This window comes from Oncorhynchus keta, chromosome 21, assembly GCF_023373465.1.
Source record: "Oncorhynchus keta strain PuntledgeMale-10-30-2019 chromosome 21, Oket_V2, whole genome shotgun sequence".
Classification (NCBI taxonomy): domain Eukaryota; kingdom Metazoa; phylum Chordata; class Actinopteri; order Salmoniformes; family Salmonidae; genus Oncorhynchus; species Oncorhynchus keta.
In genome coordinates this window covers 4,933,753-4,955,667 of record NC_068441.1, presented here as the reverse complement: position 1 = coordinate 4,955,667, position 21,915 = coordinate 4,933,753, and the positions used below count along the sequence as shown (strand labels likewise).

General features: G+C 44.8%; 1 protein-coding gene across 2 annotated transcripts; it reads left to right on the top strand.

Moving 5' to 3' along the window:
• Window positions 1-4,225: 4,225 nt before the first annotated feature.
• On the top strand, window positions 4,226-20,601 carry wnt2ba (wingless-type MMTV integration site family, member 2Ba). 2 transcript variants are annotated; one of them, XM_035796264.2, is made up of 5 exons: window positions 4,226-5,208; window positions 8,596-8,798; window positions 16,301-16,578; window positions 16,840-17,104; window positions 17,917-20,601. In XM_035796264.2, the coding sequence occupies exons 1-5, from the start codon at window positions 5,051-5,053 to the stop codon at window positions 18,144-18,146; spliced, it is 1,134 nt and encodes a 377-aa protein (XP_035652157.1). In that variant the 5' UTR covers window positions 4,226-5,050; the 3' UTR covers window positions 18,147-20,601. The 2 variants fall into 2 exon arrangements, with proteins under 2 accessions (XP_035652157.1, XP_035652155.1); XM_035796262.2 differs by having other exon boundaries at window positions 4,231-5,208; window positions 8,596-8,816.
• Window positions 20,602-21,915: the final 1,314 nt, after the last annotated feature.

Sequence of the window (21,915 nt, the reverse complement as noted above, 5' to 3'; positions counted from 1 at the left end):
TTCATGCGGTCTGTGGTACGGAATGTAACAGTCAGTACATCTATGCAATTGCTGTCTGATCCAAAGTCAGTCCATTAAGCTCAGCGCTCTGTTGCTCATATTTAACATGTCTCTCCTACATGACCCAACATGTTACTTACTTTGGCCCGGTATCTAAAGCCAAAGCCAGATCATTTCAGAGGAACCGTACATTATGTAGTGTAGAGCAGATCAGCACACGCTGACCGTCCGTTCCGGCCGGCCCAGCAGACAGGCGGTTGCTCGTCTCCTCTCCTGCCTGCCTGCATATGAACCCAGCGAGTCACCTCCCCTGCTCAACTCACCTCATTAACATTCCTTCGTGGGACAGCAGGGACGCGTTGTGAGGCCAACACAGACATGTCTGGCCTCCAGCAAAGCTCTCTCAGTAAACACAGACCCTGGATGATGAGCTGTGAGTGGCCAGGTTCGAGCTGCTGTGACGGGCTAGGGCTTGGCCCTCGCAGGGTTCAGGCAGGCCCTATTCGCCGGCCCTGGCCGAAGGCAGCTCGGGGGAGGCAGACTAAGCTCCGATATCTGATGGCAGCCTGTCATTTAACCTAGAGACATTTTTCTGTCCTCTAAGACTTGTTTGCTAATGCAGCACTTTTTCTTAGAAAAGAAAGTGGTTCTTTGAGTAAAAAAAGGTGCTACAGATGGTTAAATATATTGGCACCCATGCACTTTTCTTAAATAATTCCGTAATTCTTCTCAAATAAGTTGACATTTAAAATATAATTGCTTATTGGATTTTCAACATTGCAGAACCTATTTTATTTTTGCAAACTTAAGTTTACTATTTTCATTAAGAAAATGAAGACAAATGACATGGACAAAATTATTGGCACCCCAGAGCTTAGTAGTTGCTCGCACAGCCTTTGGCCAAGATAACTTCAGACAAATGTTTCTTGTAGCCATCAACGAGCTTGCTGCACCTTTCTACTGACAATTTGGCCCCCTCTAATTCTTTAATTTTTCAGGGGTGCCCTTCACCAACTGCTGTTTTCAGATCTCGCCATAGGTTATGGATGTGATTCAGATATGGACTCCTCGCTGACAACTCCAGAACAGTCCTGGGTGCTTTTTGATATGCATTTAGGGTTGTTGTCCTGCTGGAAGACCCACAACCTTCATGGAGACCCCATTTTTGGAAACTGGGTTGAATATTGCACTCCTCCAAAACACATTGATAATCTGCTGATTTCATTTCGCTTGCACACGTTCAAGGCCATCATTGCCAGAGGCAGAAAAGCAACCACACAGCATTATCAATGCCCCATCTCTGATTGTAGGGACATGCTTCATTTATACTGGTAAGTATGTCGGTCAAGGTATGACAGAAATTGGTGCCTGAGAAGTCAAGGTGAACACATTAACTTTCTCGAATTACAAAGAGAATTTACAACCCCTTTGCGGGTCTCCAACCACAGACCAAAAATATGCAGAGTGACTGTTCGCACTGTAAGAGGAGATATATTAACTGGCCAAAGGAAGTGACATGCGGTGGTGGCTGGCTCAACCATGTCGTCATCTAGGCCAGGGCAGACATCTGATGTAGCCGGCGGGCACAGGCACAGTCTCTCCCCTTCCCCTGTCCCCATCCCCCTGTCCAAAATTAGCCTGGACCATGAGCCTGGCCCAGAATAGGAGGCGGGTGGCATGGTGGCACGGCGCTAAGCCCTCCGGGTCCACAGCTGGAGCGCTCTAGACAAGGGGCCCGTGGGGGCCTGCTGGCCCATCACCTGCTTCCTGTAAAGCAATTTGTTATAGAGTTGTCACTGTAAAATCTACAGCCTGTCCTGGAGGTAAAGAAAGACAGGGTCACATGTAATGAGGATACCGCTGCCTCAGTCTGGCTGTGATGTAACCGAAGGGAAGGACACACTTTGGGCTTTGCATGTAGCTGTGGGTAGACTATGTGTGTCTTTGCATGTACAGCAAGGCACATGTGCGCTGTGTTTAAGAATAAAAAAGATTTGCGAGTACAACCGAGATCTATCATGTCATATAATTAGGCAAACAATAATTTCATGAGGTTTCTGAATCCCCCCGCTCCCAGGAGAGACACACACATACCAGCACCACCTCCACTGTCTGTGCTGGTATTTTTAGGCAGCTGCTGTATTGTTTTTGACCTTTACTTAGGTGTGTGACTAATGCTTCTGGATTTGTGCTGATTAATATGACCCCACACACACACACATGCTCCCATTGTCCAGCGGCCTCTTCCCTAGCTGCGCAAAGCCCAAGCACACAGCACCTAGCAACTACAACTGAACCGTGGTAAGTACAAGGCCAGGAGTGTCCTTGAACATAGCTTTGTTTCCACATTAACCAGATGAGCTGCTGAACACTATCTGCCCAGAGTCTTGTCTGTAATGAGGGCAGGATGCCAATACACTTCCATTGAATAAAAAGATACTGTGAACTTGAACTGTGATGTTGAGTATTAAGTCGCCCACTGGGTGTTTGTTTGACAGGTAAGTGGCCATAAGTCAGGAGAAGTGGATGGATCTGACGTCAAGGTCAGGGTGAGTTATGCATGACCAGACCTCTCAAAGTGGAGCAGGCAGGCCAGCAGCAGCACAGTTTCTGCTCTTCTTCTATATGCAGACCCAGGACAACTTTACCTGGCCTTAAGGTCAACTTCTCTTGTTCTTCCCCCTAACCTATAGGATCTCCTACCGTCAAACAATAATAGCTCTTCAAATATAGACACGACTACATGAGCGTTTTGACCAAGGTCCATTGTCAAGGGGATTCAAGATTGCCATGCTTCAAAGGAAAACATTTACTACGGCATCACAATTGATATGCTAGTCCATAAGATGTTTGTTCTAAAGTATAGAGGTTATAGGTGAGGTTCATTTAAGGTTTAGGGTAAGCGATAGAGCGTTTAAAATCATATATTTGAAAGACCTTGTACTTCCGTCCTTTGCAGTGTGGCCAGATAGTGGCAACCATTTGTTCTCAAAGGCATCCGGCTGAGATCCAATGGCAGGCCAGGCCAGACATGTGCTGAAACAGCCAACCAACCTCTGGGACAGATTATGAGGTCTTTCAGTCTATCACTATGGAGATACCAAGTTCCTGGTTAATGATGTGTCAAAGCATGAAAGCTTGACCTCTCATAGTTGAAGGTGCCCCAAGCGAAACTTTCCTCCAGCGCTTGCTGGGCTGACACAATGAAACTCCAGTCACATACCTGTTTAACTCCCACATCATAGCTTACAATGCTATGTACGAAACATAACATCTAGATAAGGAAAGTTGACGTCATCTCAAGAACATCAGTAGATGTGATTTATGGGAGTTGTCCACCTCATTGGAAAGCTCACAACCACACTTTTCACTATGTATATGCTCTTGCGTGTGCACTCACAGTTGTACAATACGGTTTCAATAACGTTCTGTTTGTTCTCTCGTTTCTGTTTAATTGGTCATTTCACAGATACATCTGATAGGCCTAAGCAGTGTGCCAATGTGCAAAGTTATCTCCTAAAATAAACTACAGATTGTGTGGTCCCAGCTGTGTGGTCCTCATAGTAAATTTTTTTTATTTTTATGGGCTTAACACAACACCACCATTTGCATGTTAGCAGTGAAATATATAAAACTTTTGGGCTGTTTCTTACATTGACATGTATTTAGATAATAAACATTGATGTATTAGGCTGTGTTTCATGAGGGAAATGGTGGACAAAAGGAAATGAAGGGCAATTGGATGAAAAGGACACCAACACCAAGAAACATGTAACGATTTTCTTCTTCCTCTGACGAGGAGTATGAGAGATCGGACCAATGAGCAGCGTGGTAATAAATCATAGTGGGTTAACAGGCTGCCTAAGAATGGTTCTCAATCAGAGACAACGATAAACAGCTGCCTCTGATTGGGAACCATACCAGGCCAAACACAGAAATACAAAAACATAGAACAACACATAGAATGCCTACCCCAACTCAAGCCCTGAGCAAACTAAAATAGAGACATAAAAAGGGAACTAAGGTCAGGATGTGACACAACATGAAACTAGAATATCACCACTGTCATCCATAATTTCCTGAACTAATTTCTGCAGTTTTCATTTGGTTGGAGCCACATCATACATGCTCTGTTACTATTTCTTAACTATTATAGGGCGTGTAAAGGAACAATAGGGGAACTTATTGCCTATTCGCATAAGAAATAGTTTGATTCCTTAATTATTTTAGTTCCATATGACTCTGTATTTTTTTTTAAGCAATTGAGATTAAAAACCTATTTGGGTAATTTTCCTCATTAGTGGGCATCGAAACGGTTTGTCATCAGTCAATGAGGGTGTCAAAATCTTTCCAATATGGGGATCACCAATATTTAAACGGCTATGTAGGCTAGATAACTTTTACATTCCGATATCTAAATATACCGAAGTTCCTCACCTCACCGTGCACATACCAGTGTTTGTAATTGTCTAACAAAGGGAGGGGGGGGCATGGACAGCTGACATGCTGGTGCAGTGTTTTTTTCCTGCGGCGCATCTTCAGTCCCGACTGAGAAGAGGAGCGCGGAGTAGCTATCTGTCTCATCCTCGGACAGATGAGTGACTGACTTTTTTCAGTGTCATCATTTTTCAGCGTCTGGTATACCTGTGTTTGGTTTGGCAACTTTTTCAGCTTCACCTGCTATTCACGTCGAATGTCTAACAAATAGCCTAGGCTACAAAAGAACACGCAACAGCAGAGGAAATAGTTATCGTTGGCAACAGAACATCTGTTTGGACATTTGGGACAGTTTCTCAGAAGATGTGTCTTCATTCGATGTACTTTTCCTAGACCGACTTTTGATAAGCACTGACTCGATAAATAAGAGATAAACACTTAGAAAACATCTTTTCAAGGCGTCAATGAACTGACAATACATCAAATTAGCCTTTTGAGACTGGATGGATAGAATGTTTCAACTTCTTTAGATAGACAGGTTTCCCTCAATGATGATCAGCAAACCATCGCCAAGGACTTTTATCACTTATTGCATGTTGTATGCCGTCTGTTCATGAAATTAGAAATGTTTTGTTTCTTCAAAACCCGAGGATATTCCAGGAACAGGACGGGGTCTCGAAATGGGATACTATCCCGACACCCCTCAAGGATATACTTCACCTTTATTCTGCTGCTTCTCATCTTCACACCTAGAGCAGATTCTTCTTGGTGGTGAGTGGTGTCTTTCATATGCACTTGATGCTGCAGAAATAATCCTATCGTTTCTGTCCAAGATTACATCTATAATTGAAGTCATTGACATCCAAGATTAGATATGAGTTTCCAGTAGTTTGGGATGACCAGTTGTCTTAATTAGCTAATTATAAGACGTTCCAAGACCTTACAAAAGTTAGGCCTATTAATGTTGGCTATTTAGGAGTACAAAATATAAATTAGGAGAAATCATATGGCCTAATGCATATATGCTTTAAAGTATGGATTAAATATACAATTATAAACTGGGTGGTTTGAGCCCTGAATGCTGATTGGCTGAAAGACCTGATATATCAGACCATATACCACGGGTATGACAAAACATTTATTTTTACTCTCCTAATTATGTTGGTAAACAGTTTCTAATAGCAATAAGGCACTGGGGGTTTGTGGTGTATGGCCAATATACCACGGCTAACGACTGTATCCAGCCACTCCACATTGCGTATTGCATAAGAACAGCCCTTAGTCGTGGTATAATGACCATGTACCACACCCCCAAGATTCGAGATTCGAATTATCCTAGGAATGCAGGAGATTGGGAAATAAAGTAAAGTTATATATCAGTTATGTGGCAAACAAATTCAAGAATAGTTTAACACAATAAAACCTTTGTAGTCAATACCTCCATCACACCCTAGAGTCAGACCTATACTCTGCTGGTACTTGTGAAGAAATTGCTGCCAGGCTCCAATTCCAACAGCCACAGGGGGGAATGTGTCTGGATAGGAGTTTTATAACATCAATAGTCTATCAAGTGAGATCAACCAACAGCAGCACACTGTCTGGTGTTCATGAAGATTCATGGACTCAGGGACTTTCCACTATCAATCTTTCATATTAGAAGTGAGGTGCAGGCAGTGGTGCAAGAAAAAGTGTTCCTTGATGATGTCTCTTGAGGGTAAGAACCAAGGGTGAATAAAGGAAGTGATAAAGGCAGTGAAACACTGCTCTTATGCCACAATACTCCAATCTTACTGCACAGAACATGGTAAACCAGCTTTCAGCTAGTGGCAAAATAAAAATAAATAGTTGTGTTCTTATAGTTGATCATCCAAACCACGATAATACCACATACATTAAAACATTTTTATTTATTTATTTTTTTACATTTTATGTGAGACATTTTAGAAATGGATATTTTCATAAAAAATATCCCTGTGGTATTGTTGAAAAAGCTTCTCTGTCTCACAAAATATTATTATAAAAAGAAGTTAGTGCAATTAAACAGTGAAGTGAGGCGGAGCGGGGAAACGTGGTAGATCTCTCCAAGGATCTACATATTTATCTAATCATGATTTATATAGTCCGGGGGTTATTTCCAACATGATTGTGATTATTCATATAAGAAGTAGTGTGTTTTCTGGTGTGCTGGATTGATTGTCCTCTCTCCAAACTAAGTATGAGGCGTAGAGACAGTCAGGGTCTTTTGGCTCAGTTCTCTCTCTCTATGGAGAGAGTAAACACTGTGTGCCTCTGCTCTGCTTTATTGCTCAGACTCAGGCAGCAGGGAAGGGAGGCAGATTTTTTTTATGGGGGGGGTGACAACCATAACAGGAGTGGAAACACTTTTCTGTTTCTGTATCGGTGGCACGACAAATAATGTAGCTGTGATTAAGCCTGGCAGTAATGATGTCCGGTCATCGCAGTGAGAGGGAGAGTTAGTTTACAGGAGACAATGTCACACTGTATGGCTGCTGCACTGCACTCAGTGTTTCTGTTCGAGTCTCAGGGGTCTCTCCTAGTTAACTGTGTGGATTCTTTCCTATCTGTGAAAGAGCATCTGACTGTCTCACATTTCATAAACAACACTGTTCTCTGATGTACCATTTATGGCATCTGTAACCGCTTGGGATTGACAATGAAGCGGGACTGAATTGTTAAATGCATACTTAGTATAGAATTCCTGCGGTTCAATCGCCAATTCAATGAATGATGAATATCCATTGATTCTTGAAGAATATAACTTGTCACACATCTTTCTCGACCTAACTTCAAATCTGTACGCCTATGTAGATATTCCATTAAAAATCAGCTGTCTCCAGCTACAAAAGTCATTAACAATGTCTACATTGTATTTCTGATCAATTTGATGTTATTTTAACAGACAAAAAATTGCTTTTCTTTCAAAACAAGGACATTTGTAACTGACCCCAAACTTTTGAACGGTAGTGTTTATACAAAAGTATGTGGATACCCCTTGAAATTAGAGGATTCGGCTATTTCAGCCACACCAGATGCTGACATGTGTATAAACTTGAGCGCAAAGCCATGCAATCTCCGTAGACAAACATTGACAGTAGAATGGCCTTTCTGAAGAGCACAGTGACTTTTAAAGTGGAACCATCATAGGATGCCACCTTTCCAAGTTTGTAAAATGTATGCCCTGCATGAGCTGCCCCGGTCAACTGTAAGTGTTGTTATTGTGAAGTGGAAACGTCTAGGAGCAACAACGGCTCAGCCACCAAGTGATAGGCCACATAAGCTCACAGAACTGGACCACCGAGTGCTGAGGCGCGTAGCACTCACTACCGAGTTCCAAACTGCCTCTGGAATCAACGTCAGCACGAGAACTGTTAGTCTAGAGCTTCATGAAATGGGTTTCCATGGCCGAGCAGCCATGCCAAGAGTCGGCTAGAGTGGTGTAAAGCTTGCTGCCATTGGACTCTGGAGCAGTGGAAACATGTTCTCTGGAGTGATGAATCACACTTCACCATCTTGCAGTTTGACGGACAAATCTGGGTTTGGCGGATGCCAGGAGAACGCTACCTGCCCCAATGCATAGTGCAAACTGTAAAGTTTGGTGGAGGATGAATAATGGTCTGTGGCTTTTTTTCATGGTTCAGGGCTATGCCCCTTAGTTCCAGTGAAGGGAAATCTTAACGCTACAGCATACAATGACATTCTAGACGATTCTGTTTTTTCAAGATCGGTGTGGAAGAACTTGACCGGCCTGCACATAGCCCTGACCTCAACCCCATCGAACACCTTTGGGATGAATTGGAATGTCGACTGTGAGCCAGGCGTAATCGCCCAACCTCAGTGCCCGAACTCACTCATGCTCTTGTGGCTGAATGGACGCAAGTCCCCGCAGCAATGTTCCAACATCTAGTGGTAATCCTTCTCAGAAGAGTGGAGGCTGTTATAGCAGCAAAGGGGGGACCAACTCCACATTAATGCCCATGATTTTGGAATGAGATGTTCGACGACCAGGTTTCCACATACACTACATGATGTTCTTTAACATGTTTTTTTTTTTTTAAATGGACATCTGTTTTTGCACAACAATAGTCCCTGGCAGTTTTACTGGCCTACTGACAATGCACCTGTCTATCTGATCTGCAGGTACATTGGAGCCCTGGGTGCACGGGTGATCTGTGACAACATTCCAGGCCTGGTGAACAAGCAGCGCCAGCTGTGCCAGCGCCACCCGGATCTCATGCAGTCTATTGGGGAGGGTGCCAAGGAGTGGATCCGTGAGTGCCAGCACCAGTTCCGTCACCATCGCTGGAACTGCAGCACGCTGGACCGAGACCACACTGTCTTTGGTAGGGTCATGCTGCACAGTAAGTCTGTTTCAGTGTGTTCATCTATCTCTCTGTGTGTTCAGTATTCAATCACTTGCATCTTGGATGTAAGATTCACCACATTAATCTGATTCAACACATACACGTTTTCACATTGGTGGTTGTAGGCAATAGCAGAACATTGTGAGGGACCGCTTCCTTGCCTTTTAGACTTACTCATATTCAAGCCTTAAGGGTATAGCTATGTATATCTCAGCTCAACACATAATACAACAGTTCCCTTCCATATATGTCTCCTTTGTTTTCCCCTCTCCAATAAGGTAACCGGAGAACGTACTAGTTGTCATTTCCAGTTGTACAATACCCAGAGAGAATGTGTGCAAGTAAATGTATCTAGTTTCACCTTCTCCAGGAATGAGGAGGGTTGGAGAAAGTGGATATTCTCCGAAAACTAGTAGCAGATAGAGTGATCCACAAGGGTGATGTCTAAACAGTAATAGGAGATGTAAATATTTGGGTAGATGTTTCTGGCAGGCAGACAAAGCCGTACTCCCTGACATATTGCCTGTGTTCTGGTTCATTGCGTGAGGAGGAATGAAAACTAGAGGTGGGTGGGAAAAGCAGACCAAATAACCCTGAATCTGCTCTCCTCTCAAATGAAAACATACCTAGTGACTGAGAAAGCTGCCATCTGTGCAAATTAAAGAGTGACAGATGTTTATTAAGCCTTCGCAGAAGGCAGGAATCGTGGTCACAGGAAGGCAATAGTCAAACACACGTAGGCAGTCTAAAACGAACAATACCTAACAACCATACAAACATAAAGAACTGAACTAAATAGGGACCTGATGAGACCAGGTGAAATTAATGAACAAAAATGAAAGACAGGGCCACGTTCCAGAACAAAGAGAAAAAAACACAAGATTGACTAAGTAAAGAAAAGCAGAACCCCCCCATGGGAGGCTCCTGACAACCTAGGAGGGTGGAGCGGGCGGGCGGGCGGGCAAGCGAGCAGAGGCGGATGCCTACCTCGGGGGCGAGGTCCGGCAGGCTGGTTCGACAAGGTCGTGGACTGACCAAGCCTCAAGGCTGATGTCCAGTGGGTCTGTTCGGGGGTCGGCCCCAAGTTCAGGGTAGCGGGACGATCCGGACGGTTATGGTGAAATGCCTGAATCATCTCTGGGTCGAGGATGTCTTGGTCGGGGACCCAGGACCAGTATTCAGCTCCATAACCTTCCCAGTCCACTAGGTAGTGGATGCGACCTCTCAGGCGTTTGGAATGAAGGATGGCCCGTATGGCGTAGACATACGTAGGAATCCTGTAGAGGACTGTAGGTGACTGGTTTTAATAGAGACACATGGAAGGACGAGGAGATTTTATACTGACGGGGTAACTGGAGGCTGTACATGACAGGGTTGATGTGATGGGTTATCTTGAAGGGACCAATGAAGTATGGACAAAACTTTTTGCAGGGGAGGCGGAGCCAGATGTCTGGTAGAGAGCCACACATGCTGTCCGGGTGAAAGAGTAGTGTAGGTCGGCGGCGTCTGTCGGAAAAGCGTTTCTAGGTATTAGAGTCTTCCTGCAGATGCCAGTGAGCGGTCTCCAATACCCGCTCACAATGCCGAAACCAGTCGTTGACAGCTGGGCCACTACCAGGCTCCGCCTCCCAGGGAAACATGGGGGGTTGGTAACCAAGGACACACTGAAACGGAGTAAGGTGGAGGGATGAGTGCATGAGTGAGTTCTGAGCATATTCAGCCAAGGCTACATAACGACCCCAGTCGTGTGGAGAGCCAGAACATTGATGGCGAGGTACTTGCCTATTTCTTGGTTCAGGTGTTCTGTCTGCCCCTGGGTCTGGGGTGGTACTCGGGAGAGAGGCTGAGGGCGACCCCCAGTCGGTCACAGAAGGCTCGACACACCCGGGAGACAAACTGGGGCCCACGGTCAAAGACGATGTCCTCTGGAATCCCACACAGATGGAACACCTGCTGGAACATACACTCCGCCAATTCCATGGCGTTAGGTAGATGAGGAAGAGGAACCAGATGACACATTTTTGAAAAACGGCCTACTATGACAAGTTTGGTGGTGTTACCAGAGAATTCAGGAAGGTCTGTGATGAAGTCAACATCTATGTGGGACCATGGTCTGTGAGGGATTGGCAAAGGTTGAAGCTTCCTGGAAGGGGGACGACAAGGGCTATTGGTTTGGACTCAGACTGGACAGGAGAGTGCGTAATCCTTTACGTTGAATGCCAATGAGGACCACCAGAATTTACGGGCTAGAAGTTCAGTGGTTTGTGTAATGCACGGATGTCCTGACCCTAAGGACGTGTGACACCATTGCATCAGTTGGGGTCTAACAGCTGCTGGTATGTAACTCTTCCCAGCTGGTGTCTCAGGAGGAGCTGGGTCTGAGGTTAGGGCTTCTTGTATGGCCGAGTGAACCTCCCACTGTACCGGTCCCATAATGCAAGAGGGAGGAAGAATGGGTGTAGGTCAAACTGGCGGGAGAGAGCATCAGCTTTTATGTTTTTCTTTCCAGGGATGTAAGTAACATGAAAATGGAAGCGTGTGAATAAGAGAGCCCAACGGGCTTGTCTGGAGTTTAACCTCTTGGCCCCTCTGATATATTCCAGATTACGATGATTTGTTAGGACAATAAAGGGATGTTGTGCACCAACTAACCAGTGGTGCCATTCTTCGAGGGCCAGCTTGATGGCGAGGAGTTATGTTCCCCACATCGAAATTCCTCTCAGCAGGGGATAACTTCCAGGAGAAGAAGGCACAGGGATGTGATTTGGGAGGTGTTCCCACCGATTGAGAGAGTATGGCTCCTACTTACATTTACATTTACATTTAAGTCATTTAGCAGATGCTCTTATCCAGAGCGACTTACAAATTGGTGCATACACCTTATGACAACCAGTGGAACAGCCACTTGCATCTAAATCTTGTTGGGGGAGAAGGGGGGTGAGAAGGATTACTTACCCTATCCTAGGTATTCCTTGAAGAGGTGGGGTTTCAGGTGTCTACTTCAGAGGCATCTACCTCCAGGGTGAAAAGAAGGGTCGGATCAGGTTGGCGAAGGACAGGAGCTGAGGTGAAGAGGCGTTTCAAGTTGTTGAACGCAGTCAGGGCGGTCCATTGAAGGGTCTTGGTCTTTTGGCTGGTAAGGGCAGTGAGGGGAGTGGCAGTCAAACTGAAGTTCCGAATGAACCGACGATAGAAGTTGGAGAACCCAATTAAACATTGGAGTTCCTTAACGGTGGTGGATTTGGGCCAGTTACTGACGGCGGTGACTTTGTTCTCATCCATGCTGACCCTTCCAGGTGTCAGCACGAAGATGAGGAAGTTTACTGAGGTTACATGGAAGGTGCTCTTTTCAGTCTGCACGTAAAGGTTATGGTCAAGGAGCCGTTGAAAAACCTTTTGCACATGCTGTATGTGTTCCTTCAGGGAGTAGGAGTAAATCAGGACGTCATCAACGTAAGACGATGAGAACGCTTGATAATATCCTGGAAAGTTGGAAAGTTGATCATATCCTGGAAAACTTTGTTCATATAGGATTGGAAGACGGTGGGGGCGTTCGTAAGGCCGTATGGCATGACCAGGTATTTATAGTGCCCTTGAGTGGTGATAAAGGCCGTCTTCATTCTTCATCTTCATGTATACGGACAAAGTTATATGCACTTCGCAGGTCGAGTTTAGTATAGATGTTGTTGCGGCCCACTTGTTCAAGGGTCGCTGGGATCAGAGGAAGAAGGAAATGGTTCTTGACCGTGACGTCATTCATTGAACGATAATCAATACATGGATGGAGGCCACCGTCTTTTTTTCCAATGAAGTAGAAGCTGGACGCAGCCAGGGAAGAAGAAGGACGAATTCAACCGTTTGAGTGATTCATCAATGTAGTTCTCCATTGCCTCATTTTCCGGGATAGATAGGAGGTAATCATGGCACTTCGGTGGGGACACTCCAGGGAGTAAGTCAATAGCACAGTCACCTGGATGATGTGGTGACAGAGTGGAGACCTTGGTTTTGCTGAAGACATTGCTGTACTGGGCATATTCAGATGGTATGGTGGGTGGCACTGCAGAGGCAGAGTCGTCAATGGTGGTGGCTCTGCAGGGTAAGCTGAGACAACTGGAGAAGCAGGTAGAAGACCAGGACAATAGTTCACCTTGTTGCCACAAGATGGCATGGTCTTGACGACAAAGCCAGGGGTGTCCGAGGATGAGTGGCTGTTTGTGGGATGAGAGTTCCATGAGATGAATGGTTTCGGTGTGGAAACTCCAATCTGGAGGATGACGCTCTGTGTCAAGTGCGTGATGAAGCCCGTGCCCAATGGCTGCCCGTCCTGGGTGTTAATCCTTAATGGAGGGTTGACAGGTGTTAGATCAATGTCAAGCTCTTGTACTAGCTGGTGATCGATAAAATTACCTTCTTCTCCCGAATCTATCAAACCTTCTACGTACTTGGTAATCCCCTTCACGGTTATTAATACTGGGACGGAGAATTGCTTCTAGGAGATATTTAGAAATAAGGACACACCTACCTGCATGGCAGCGAGGGGACCCTTCTCATCTCTCCATGGGGGGCGAACAGGGTAATGGCTGAGTAGATAATCTTTCCCTTCACAGTATAGGCAGAGCCCTTCTTGGATCCACTTTTGACATTTGATTTACGGGAGAGGAACATTGCCCAACTGCATGGTCTCTGGAAGACTCGGACGGGATCATGGAAAGACAAGGTTTCGGGTTCCTGGGTTGCAGAGTTCTTCAGCGGTCGGCGATGAGGTGGTCGATGTAGATGAACATACGAATGTATTGATTTAAATCCTAAATGTCTACTCTACAGGCTATCTCCGCCTGAAGTTCCCTGTTAACCTCTCTAGGATAGGGGATGCTTTCCCTAGCAAAAGCCAGGGAAAATGCAGCGCGGCAAATTCAAATAAAATTATATAAAAATCAAACTTTCATTAAATCACACATGTAAGATACTAAATTAAAGCTACACTCGTTGTGAATCCAGCCAACATGTCAGATTTTAAAAAGGCTTTTCGGCGAAAGCATAAGAAGCTATTATCTGATTATAGCACAACAGTAAACGAAGAGAGTAGCATATTTCAACCCTGCAGGCGCTACACAAAACGGAGAAATAAAATATAAATCATGTCTTACCTTTGACGAGCTTCTTTTGTTGGCACTCCAATATGTCCCATAAACATCACAATTGGTCCTTTTGTTCGATAATTCCGTCCATATATATCCAAAATGTTCATTTATTTGGCGCGTTTGATCCAGAAACAAACAGCTTCCAATTTGCGCAACGTAACTACAAAGTATCTCAAATGTTACTTTGCCAAAACATTTCAAACTACTTTTGTAATACAACTTTTTAAACGTTAATAATCAATCAAATTGAAGACATGTCTTTCTGTGTTCAATACAGGAAGACAACAAACCAACTACTTTTCAAGTCTTGCGCAACTCTCAACAGTGTTACCCAGTTCCTAGATGGCCGTACTTCTTCATTGCACAAAGGAATAACCTCAACCAAATTCCAAAGACTGGTGACATCCAGTGGAAGCGGTGGGAACTGCAAACAAGTGCCTAAGAAATATAGTTTCCCAATGAGAACACACTGAACAGACAGAGACCTCAAAATAAAAAATCTGAATGGTCACTCCTCTGGGTTTTGCCTGCTACATAAGTTATGTTATACTCACAGACATGATTCAAACAGTTTTAGAAACTTCAGAGTGTTTTCTATCCAAATCTACAAATCTATAATATGCATATCTTATATTTTTTATGTTATATTCTTGGCATGAGTAGCAGGAAGTTGAAATTGGGCACGCTATTTATCCAAAAGTGAAAATGCTGCCCCCTATACCTTAAGAAGTTAAGCCCTCTTCGGTAGACGGTAAGAAAAAGCAGCCTCATTCCATCCACTCCCTGCAGCAATGGTTCAGAACTCGAGGGCATACTCGTCAGCTGAATTGTGTTCTTGTTGAAGTTCTATGAGGAGGTCTCCTATAGGATGACCGGAGGGAGAGTGATCGAATACCTTTTTGAAGTGGGTGTGGAAATGGGGCTCAGATCCGAGTTCTGTGCTGTCGGCAGTCCATATGGCGGTGGCCCAATCCAGGTCTTTGCCTGTGAGTAAAGACAACAACATCCACCCTGCTCTTGTCGGTGGCGAAGATAGTGGGGTTGTGTTTAATGTATTTGCTGCATTGAATCAGAAATCTCTGACATTTCCCAGGTGAACCGTCATATTTTCCAGGCATGAATATGAATGAAGGTGGGCTATGGGTTACGATACCTGGCATCGGAGGAGTAGGGATAGGTTGGCGGAGAAGACGGAAGTTGGCGGATTTCCTCCATACACTCCTCTTGCTGGGTTAGGCACCGCTCTAGCTCCGCTGAATCCATTCCGTTTTTAGGTGAGGTATTCTGTAATGAATACTCAGGGAGAAAAAGGTGTAGGTTCACAGGCAGGGCACTGCAAATATTTATTAAGCCTTCGCAGAAGGCAGGAATCGTGGTCACAGGCAGGCAATGGTCAACCACAGGTAGGCAGTCAAAAACAAACAATACCTCACAACCATACAAGCAGAAAGAACTGAACTAAATAGGGAGCTGATGAGACCAGGTGAGACACGAACACAGGTGAAATCAATGAACAAGAATTAAAGACAGGGTTTTACGTTCCAGAACACAAAAAACTAAAATACAAGGGTTGACTAAGAGAAGAAAGCAGAACCTGCTGTACATGGACTGATTGTACACGAACATTGTACAGAGACAACCAAACCTATTTGACTCAAATGTGTTTGTGCTCTATATTTCATTCTATATACATTTGAACAGTGTCTGTGTTCCATGTTTCAAGAAGCGTAGACACTGTTTACATTCAGATAGCATGGGACACAGCACACACAAACAAGATTTGAATCAAATATAGGCATGTTTGTTTCTGTGCAATGTCTTTGGACTTTGTAAGTCCAAAGCTTTCAGTTGGGCGTATGTTAGTGTTCATAGCATGAAATCTGCTCTAGATGATGTACCGTAACTGCTGTGTAACGACATGGTTACTCCAACAAAACAAACTTCGCCTGTATAAGACTGACTTCGTTTATATATATAAAACCAACCTGAGGCCACGTGTTTGAAGAGTTGAACAAATTAATGTGAAAATGTGTATTTCAGAATCTAGAAATGCTCCATATTTGAGGGAATACTATAAGGAGGATAATGACTCCAAGATGTTGTCTGTATCATGTATGGGTCACAGATCATAGGGTCTTACAGGAGGCATGTATAGGTTTAAAAAGGGTCTAAAATGGCAATTTTCATCGTTATTTTCTCCCCAAAATGTTTTATACAAAGGTAAAAAGGATGTTAAACACCCTTCCTCCCAATGAAGTTCCTATGTGAGAACTTCATTGGGCGTGGAATTGCCCAATGACATCTTCTTACACAAAATCTCCGACCATCATATCACCCCAGGTAGCCGGGAGGCAGCGTTTGTGTACGCCATCTCCTCGGCGGGTGTGGTCTATGCAATTACCAGGGCCTGCAGCCAGGGGGAGCTCAAGATCTGCAGCTGCGACGCCCACAAGCGAGGCCGAGCTAGAGACGACAGGGGCGACTTTGACTGGGGCGGCTGCAGCGACAACATCAACTACGGCATCAAGTTCGCCAAGGCCTTCGTCGATGCCAGGGAGAGGATGGTGAAAGACGCTCGGGCGATGATGAATCTACACAACAACCGCTGTGGGCGAATGGTGAGCAATGGCTTCGGGGTTAAGGTGCCGTTTTGCTTTTTTGATACAGGCAGTCCCTTTAAACTAGCACTAGCATATGCTTTAACTACAGTGTAACAACATTGTTACTACAGTAGAACATACATTGCTAGTACAATTTAAGCCACTGTTGAACTGAATTTTTATAAATACTTTAGACATGAATAGTGAGTGTACTAGGTTGGCCACAGGTGAGGCTTTGTCTCAACCTCTAACGAAATTGTCCAACCTTCTTGATTTCAGGCAGTGAAGCGCTTTATGAAACTGGAGTGCAAGTGTCATGGTGTCAGCGGCTCCTGCGCCCTCAGAACTTGCTGGTTGGCCATGTCGGACTTCCGGAGGACCGGGGACTACCTCCGAAAGAAGTACAACACGGCCATTGAGGTGACCATGAACCAGGATGGCACAGGATTCATGGTGGCTGACAAGGACTTCAAGGGAACCACCAAGAATGAGCTGGTGTATGTAGAAAACTCCCCTGACTACTGCCTCATGGACAGAGCAGCAGGTGGGTCAACTCATGCAGTTATGTTATGTAGGACCAGGAATTTTTTCTCACCACATGACCTGGCAGAGAAAACCCCAGAAGTTTTAGCAATGTCTAAGTGGAAATTAATTTGAAGAGAAATTACATTTCAGTATATGATTCAACATAATATTACATTTAGTCATTATTAAAATGTATGGAGCCTTATTTAAGTACTTATCACCAAACTTGGTGAAAATATTGTCATCAGAAACTTAGCTGCTCTAAGTAAAAAGTATTACCCAGACGCTAGATAATACAGAAGTCTACGCATCAAATACAGCTACGAGAAACCCAGACTCATCTGCCGAAGGCCTGCATACCTTCATGGCTCAGAGTTCAATTATTTGACCTTTAACTTCTCTCTAATTCCAACTGTGTTTTCTCTGCCTTGGTAATCTCTGTCTCTCACGCCCCTCATGTCCTATCACTTCAGCAGAGCGTCCAAAGAGCTCTAGAACAGCTAACGGGCTCTGGTTATGATACTTTGGATGTATTGTGTGTTACTGGTATTATCCCCATCTCTGTTAGGCCTATAGTTATAGGTTGACACCTAGTAAATTGCTGTTAAGAAGAGGAGCTATGCTACGCCCCTAGCCTACTACAAGGTGAAGCAATAATCTATTGTATAGGAATTCACACCCTAAGGATACAACAGGGTCATTTTAAAAAATCCTTCTGTGGTCACTATTAAGCTCCACTCCCAAATGCTCAAGGGGAATACCTCCGCTCACACCTATTCTCACACCCTTTCACTCAAGGGCCGGCTGGTCTGTCTTGTGCTCTCTCCACAGGCTCCCTGGGCACGGCAGGGAGAGTCTGCAACAAGTCTTCCAGAGGCACGGACGGCTGCGAGGTCATGTGTTGCGGACGGGGCTACGACACAATGCGTGTCAAACGAGTCACCAAGTGCGAGTGCAAGTTCAAGTGGTGCTGCGCCGTGGAGTGCAAGGACTGCGAAGACACAGTGGACGTTCACACCTGCAAGCCACACAAGAGACCCGATTGGTTGGACCTAACTTGACCCTGAGGCCCGGCCTTTCAAAGGATCTAGCAGTGGCCAACTGCATTATGGGATATGTAGTCCCTACTCCCGACTCATTTCTGACCTCCATTACCTCTGGCATGGTTCTCATTTGACAACCCCTTCTAAAGTGACATCCTAAATAACTTTTTGCCAAGGGGCCATATCCCAAATTGGATTGGATGGTGCAGTACTGTATGGTTCTGTTCTATAGGAAGGCAGTCTAAGAGAGTGGTTGGGCCAGGAGAGGGGATAGTTCCTATTTATGTTTTTGTTTGATCGTGTTGATCTGGGGAAATACTATTGTGCTGCTTCCAAAGTGCTGAGGACAGTTTTTCCTACAGAAAATAATTTACACATGATCTGTTGTGGAAATGCAGCACAGGACTGTTTATACTGTGAGCACACCAGAGATGGAGTTAGGATTGTTGGGTGGTGTATGTGTTGTTGGTTTTTGCTTGGTTTAAAACTATGTTCTCTTCTAAACTGGTGACCACTTTGCTCAGTGTTTCATCGGTGTTACAATGAAAAGTGGTAAAGTTCTGAAATTGTACTCTGCTTGAGACACTGGACATGGAAAGACTGACTTGTATTCAGTAGTTTAGGAGTGTGAACTTTCAGAAAAAAAGGACATCATGCCTTACCCGACTGGTCAAAACGGCATCGGAATGGACGTACAACAGAAAGTGAATTCAACTCTAACATCCAACTGTTACCACGGGCCAGAGAGCTGCACTATGGACACTAATATAGCCCAATATTGAGCAAAGAAATTCATTTAAAACAAATGCTTCTGCTATGCGAGTCAAGTGAAACCAACACTGTCGTCGGCCGAGGTGGACCGTAACGTCTTCTCTCCCGTTGGTGTGACAGTTACCCTGTCAACCTATTATTGTACGTGTTCCTAAAAGAATACGGTGTGATGGACGGTAGCTGTCGTCTCTTGCTTTATTATTTATCACTGGTTACTGAAGCTGCTAGCTGCTCACCCAAGTTAGCATTCTTCACTATGGGGCACTTTCATTATGCAGCCGTACGCAACACCATAGTCATTTCACTCTCGGGGTTGTTTTGTAGGCTACGTGGGGCTCTGACTGATCTGTGAGAGATTAATCACTTTGTGAAACCCAGGCCACGACGTTGCGTGAGGTAGAGGAGCTGAGAACCCGGATTGATTTTTCAACTCAACATTCACGAGTGCACATGGGCCTTTGGGGCCAGCGGGATATGACCAATGGAGACCGAACAAATGGTACAAACGAATGACCGAAGGCAGTGAGGTCCATGTGGCGATCACAACTACTTATTAAAGACGTCCGTAAGATGAATGAGATTTCGGTTTGTGTTAAAAAGAGGCGACATTTTCAAATGCAAATGGGCATTGACGTGATTTTAATGCAATGTTCTCAGAACGGTAGGGAGTCGCGGGCCAAGTTGTGCTGTGGTGTTAGTTAGAGTGTTGTTCTCACCTTGGGAGGACCCTAAAATACCACACTTGTTCTATATTAAACCTTGTTGAGCCTTCTGTCATTCACATCAGATCTCATCCATCCTCATATCTCTGAACATGTGACACTGTCATTGTCACTGACACACAAGGTGATATTCACTGAATCTACTACTCGCTGTTCTTGAGTAATTCATTAAATTATGATAGATTCCACCCCCCCCCTTCCCCCCTCTAATGTCAGCGCTAGGCTCGGCACTCAACGAATCCGTGGTGTAGGTCCTCTAATTACAGCATTACTCTTCCCCGAGCCAAACATGGGAATTATTTATCTATTTCATAGTCTGTGTAAACCAGGGGATATTATGCAGACTGTTTTCTTTCTCACAGAGCATTATTGTAAAACGATTAGTCACATTAATCACTTTCGAAAAAGCTTTTATTGGTCTCTAAATCTTTTTAAAGGGCAGCGCAACTGTGTCCTTGTGGAAATGTCCTGCCAAATCTCATATAGTATACAGTGGACAGGGAACGGGAAGCGCTTGCTTTGCTTACATCAGTCTTCTAAAATAACCAGCTTGTCACCATCTGCATTCTCCTCCCATCATTGTGATATCTAATGGGCATCTATTTAGTGACAACATGATCACTCTAAAATTGTCTCGGGGGGGGGGAGTTGAGGATGGAAGACCTAAATGTTTGGCACTAAGTGACACAATGTCTTTATGTTGCCCTTCAATAAAAATAAATGAGTCTATCATAGACAGGGGCGTAGGAGTGACTCTGACAACCTGAAAAACAGGTTTTAAATGCTAGTGACTTTTGAGAAAAGGTTACAGACAAATCTTTCCTTACATACGGGCAAATTTACAAGGCAAAGGGGGCCCTTGCTGAGGGGCACATACTCTGGTACAGTCCAATCAGTCTTAGGGCCATTTCCATTCATATTGTACTGAATACCAGACTGTTCATGTGGATATATTCAATTAAACAACCATTTTGTACTCATTTGCTGCTACTGTATGATTTATTTCCTATTATTTTCTCACTTCCCCTGTGTCAGGTTGTTACTACTGCTGCTCCACATACTGTATGGTTGGAAACTTAACATAATATTTTCCACTTATAATACAGTTATTATACTGTATTATAAACTGGGTGGTTCAAACCCTGAATGCTGATTTTCTGACAACTGTGGTATATCAGACCGCATGTATTTTTACTGCTCTAATTACGTCAGTAACCAGTTTATAATAGCAATAAGGCACCTCGGGTTGCGTCGTGCCTAAGAACAGCCCTTAGTTGGTCATATACCACATGTTCTCGTGGCTTATTGCTTAAATAATAACCATCAACATACACAGTTAAAATCGGTTTTACACAGAACAAAAAATATAAAGGCAACATGTAAAGTCCCATTACATTTACATTTAAGTCATTTAGCAGACGCTCTTATCCAGAGCGACTTACAAATTGGTGCATACACCTTATGACATCCAGTGGAACAGCCACTTGCATCTAAATCTTTTTGGGGGGAGAAGGGGGGGGGTGAGAAGGATTACTTACCCTTACTTACCCTATCCTAGGTATTCCATGAAGAGGTGGGGTTTCAGGTGTCTCCGGAAGGTGGTGATTGACTCCGCTGTCCTGGCGTCGTGAGGGAGTTTGTTCCACCATTGGGGGGCCAGAGCAGCGAACAGTTTTGACTGGGCTGAGCGGGAACTGTACTTCCTCAGTGGTAGGGAGGCGAGCAGGCCAGAGGTGGATGAACGCAGTGCCCTTGTTTGGGTGTAGGGCCTGATCAGAGCCTGGAGGTACTGAGGTGCCGTTCCCCTCACAGCTCCGTAGGCAAGCACCATGGTCTTGTAGCGGATGCGAGCTTCAACTGGAAGCCAGTGGAGAGAGCGGAGGAGCGGGGGAACTTGGGAAGGTTGAACACCACACGGGCTGCTGCGTTCTGGATGAGTTGTAGGGGTTTAATGGCACAGGCAGGGAGCCCAGCCAACAGCGAGTTGCAGTAATCAAGACGGGAGATGACAAGTGCCTGGATTAGGACCTGCGCCGCTTCCTGTGTGAGGCAGGGTCGTACTCTGCGGATGTTGTAGAGCATGAACCTACAGGAACGAGACACCGCCTTGATGTTAGTTGAGAACGTCAGGGTGTTGTCCAGGATCACGCCAAGGTTCTTAGCGCTCTGGGAGGAGGACACAATGGAGTTGTCAACCGTGATGGCGAGATCATGGAACGGGCAGTCCTTCCCCGGGAGGAAGAGGAGCTCCGTCTTGCTGAGGTTCAGCTTGAGGTGGTGATCCGTCATCCACA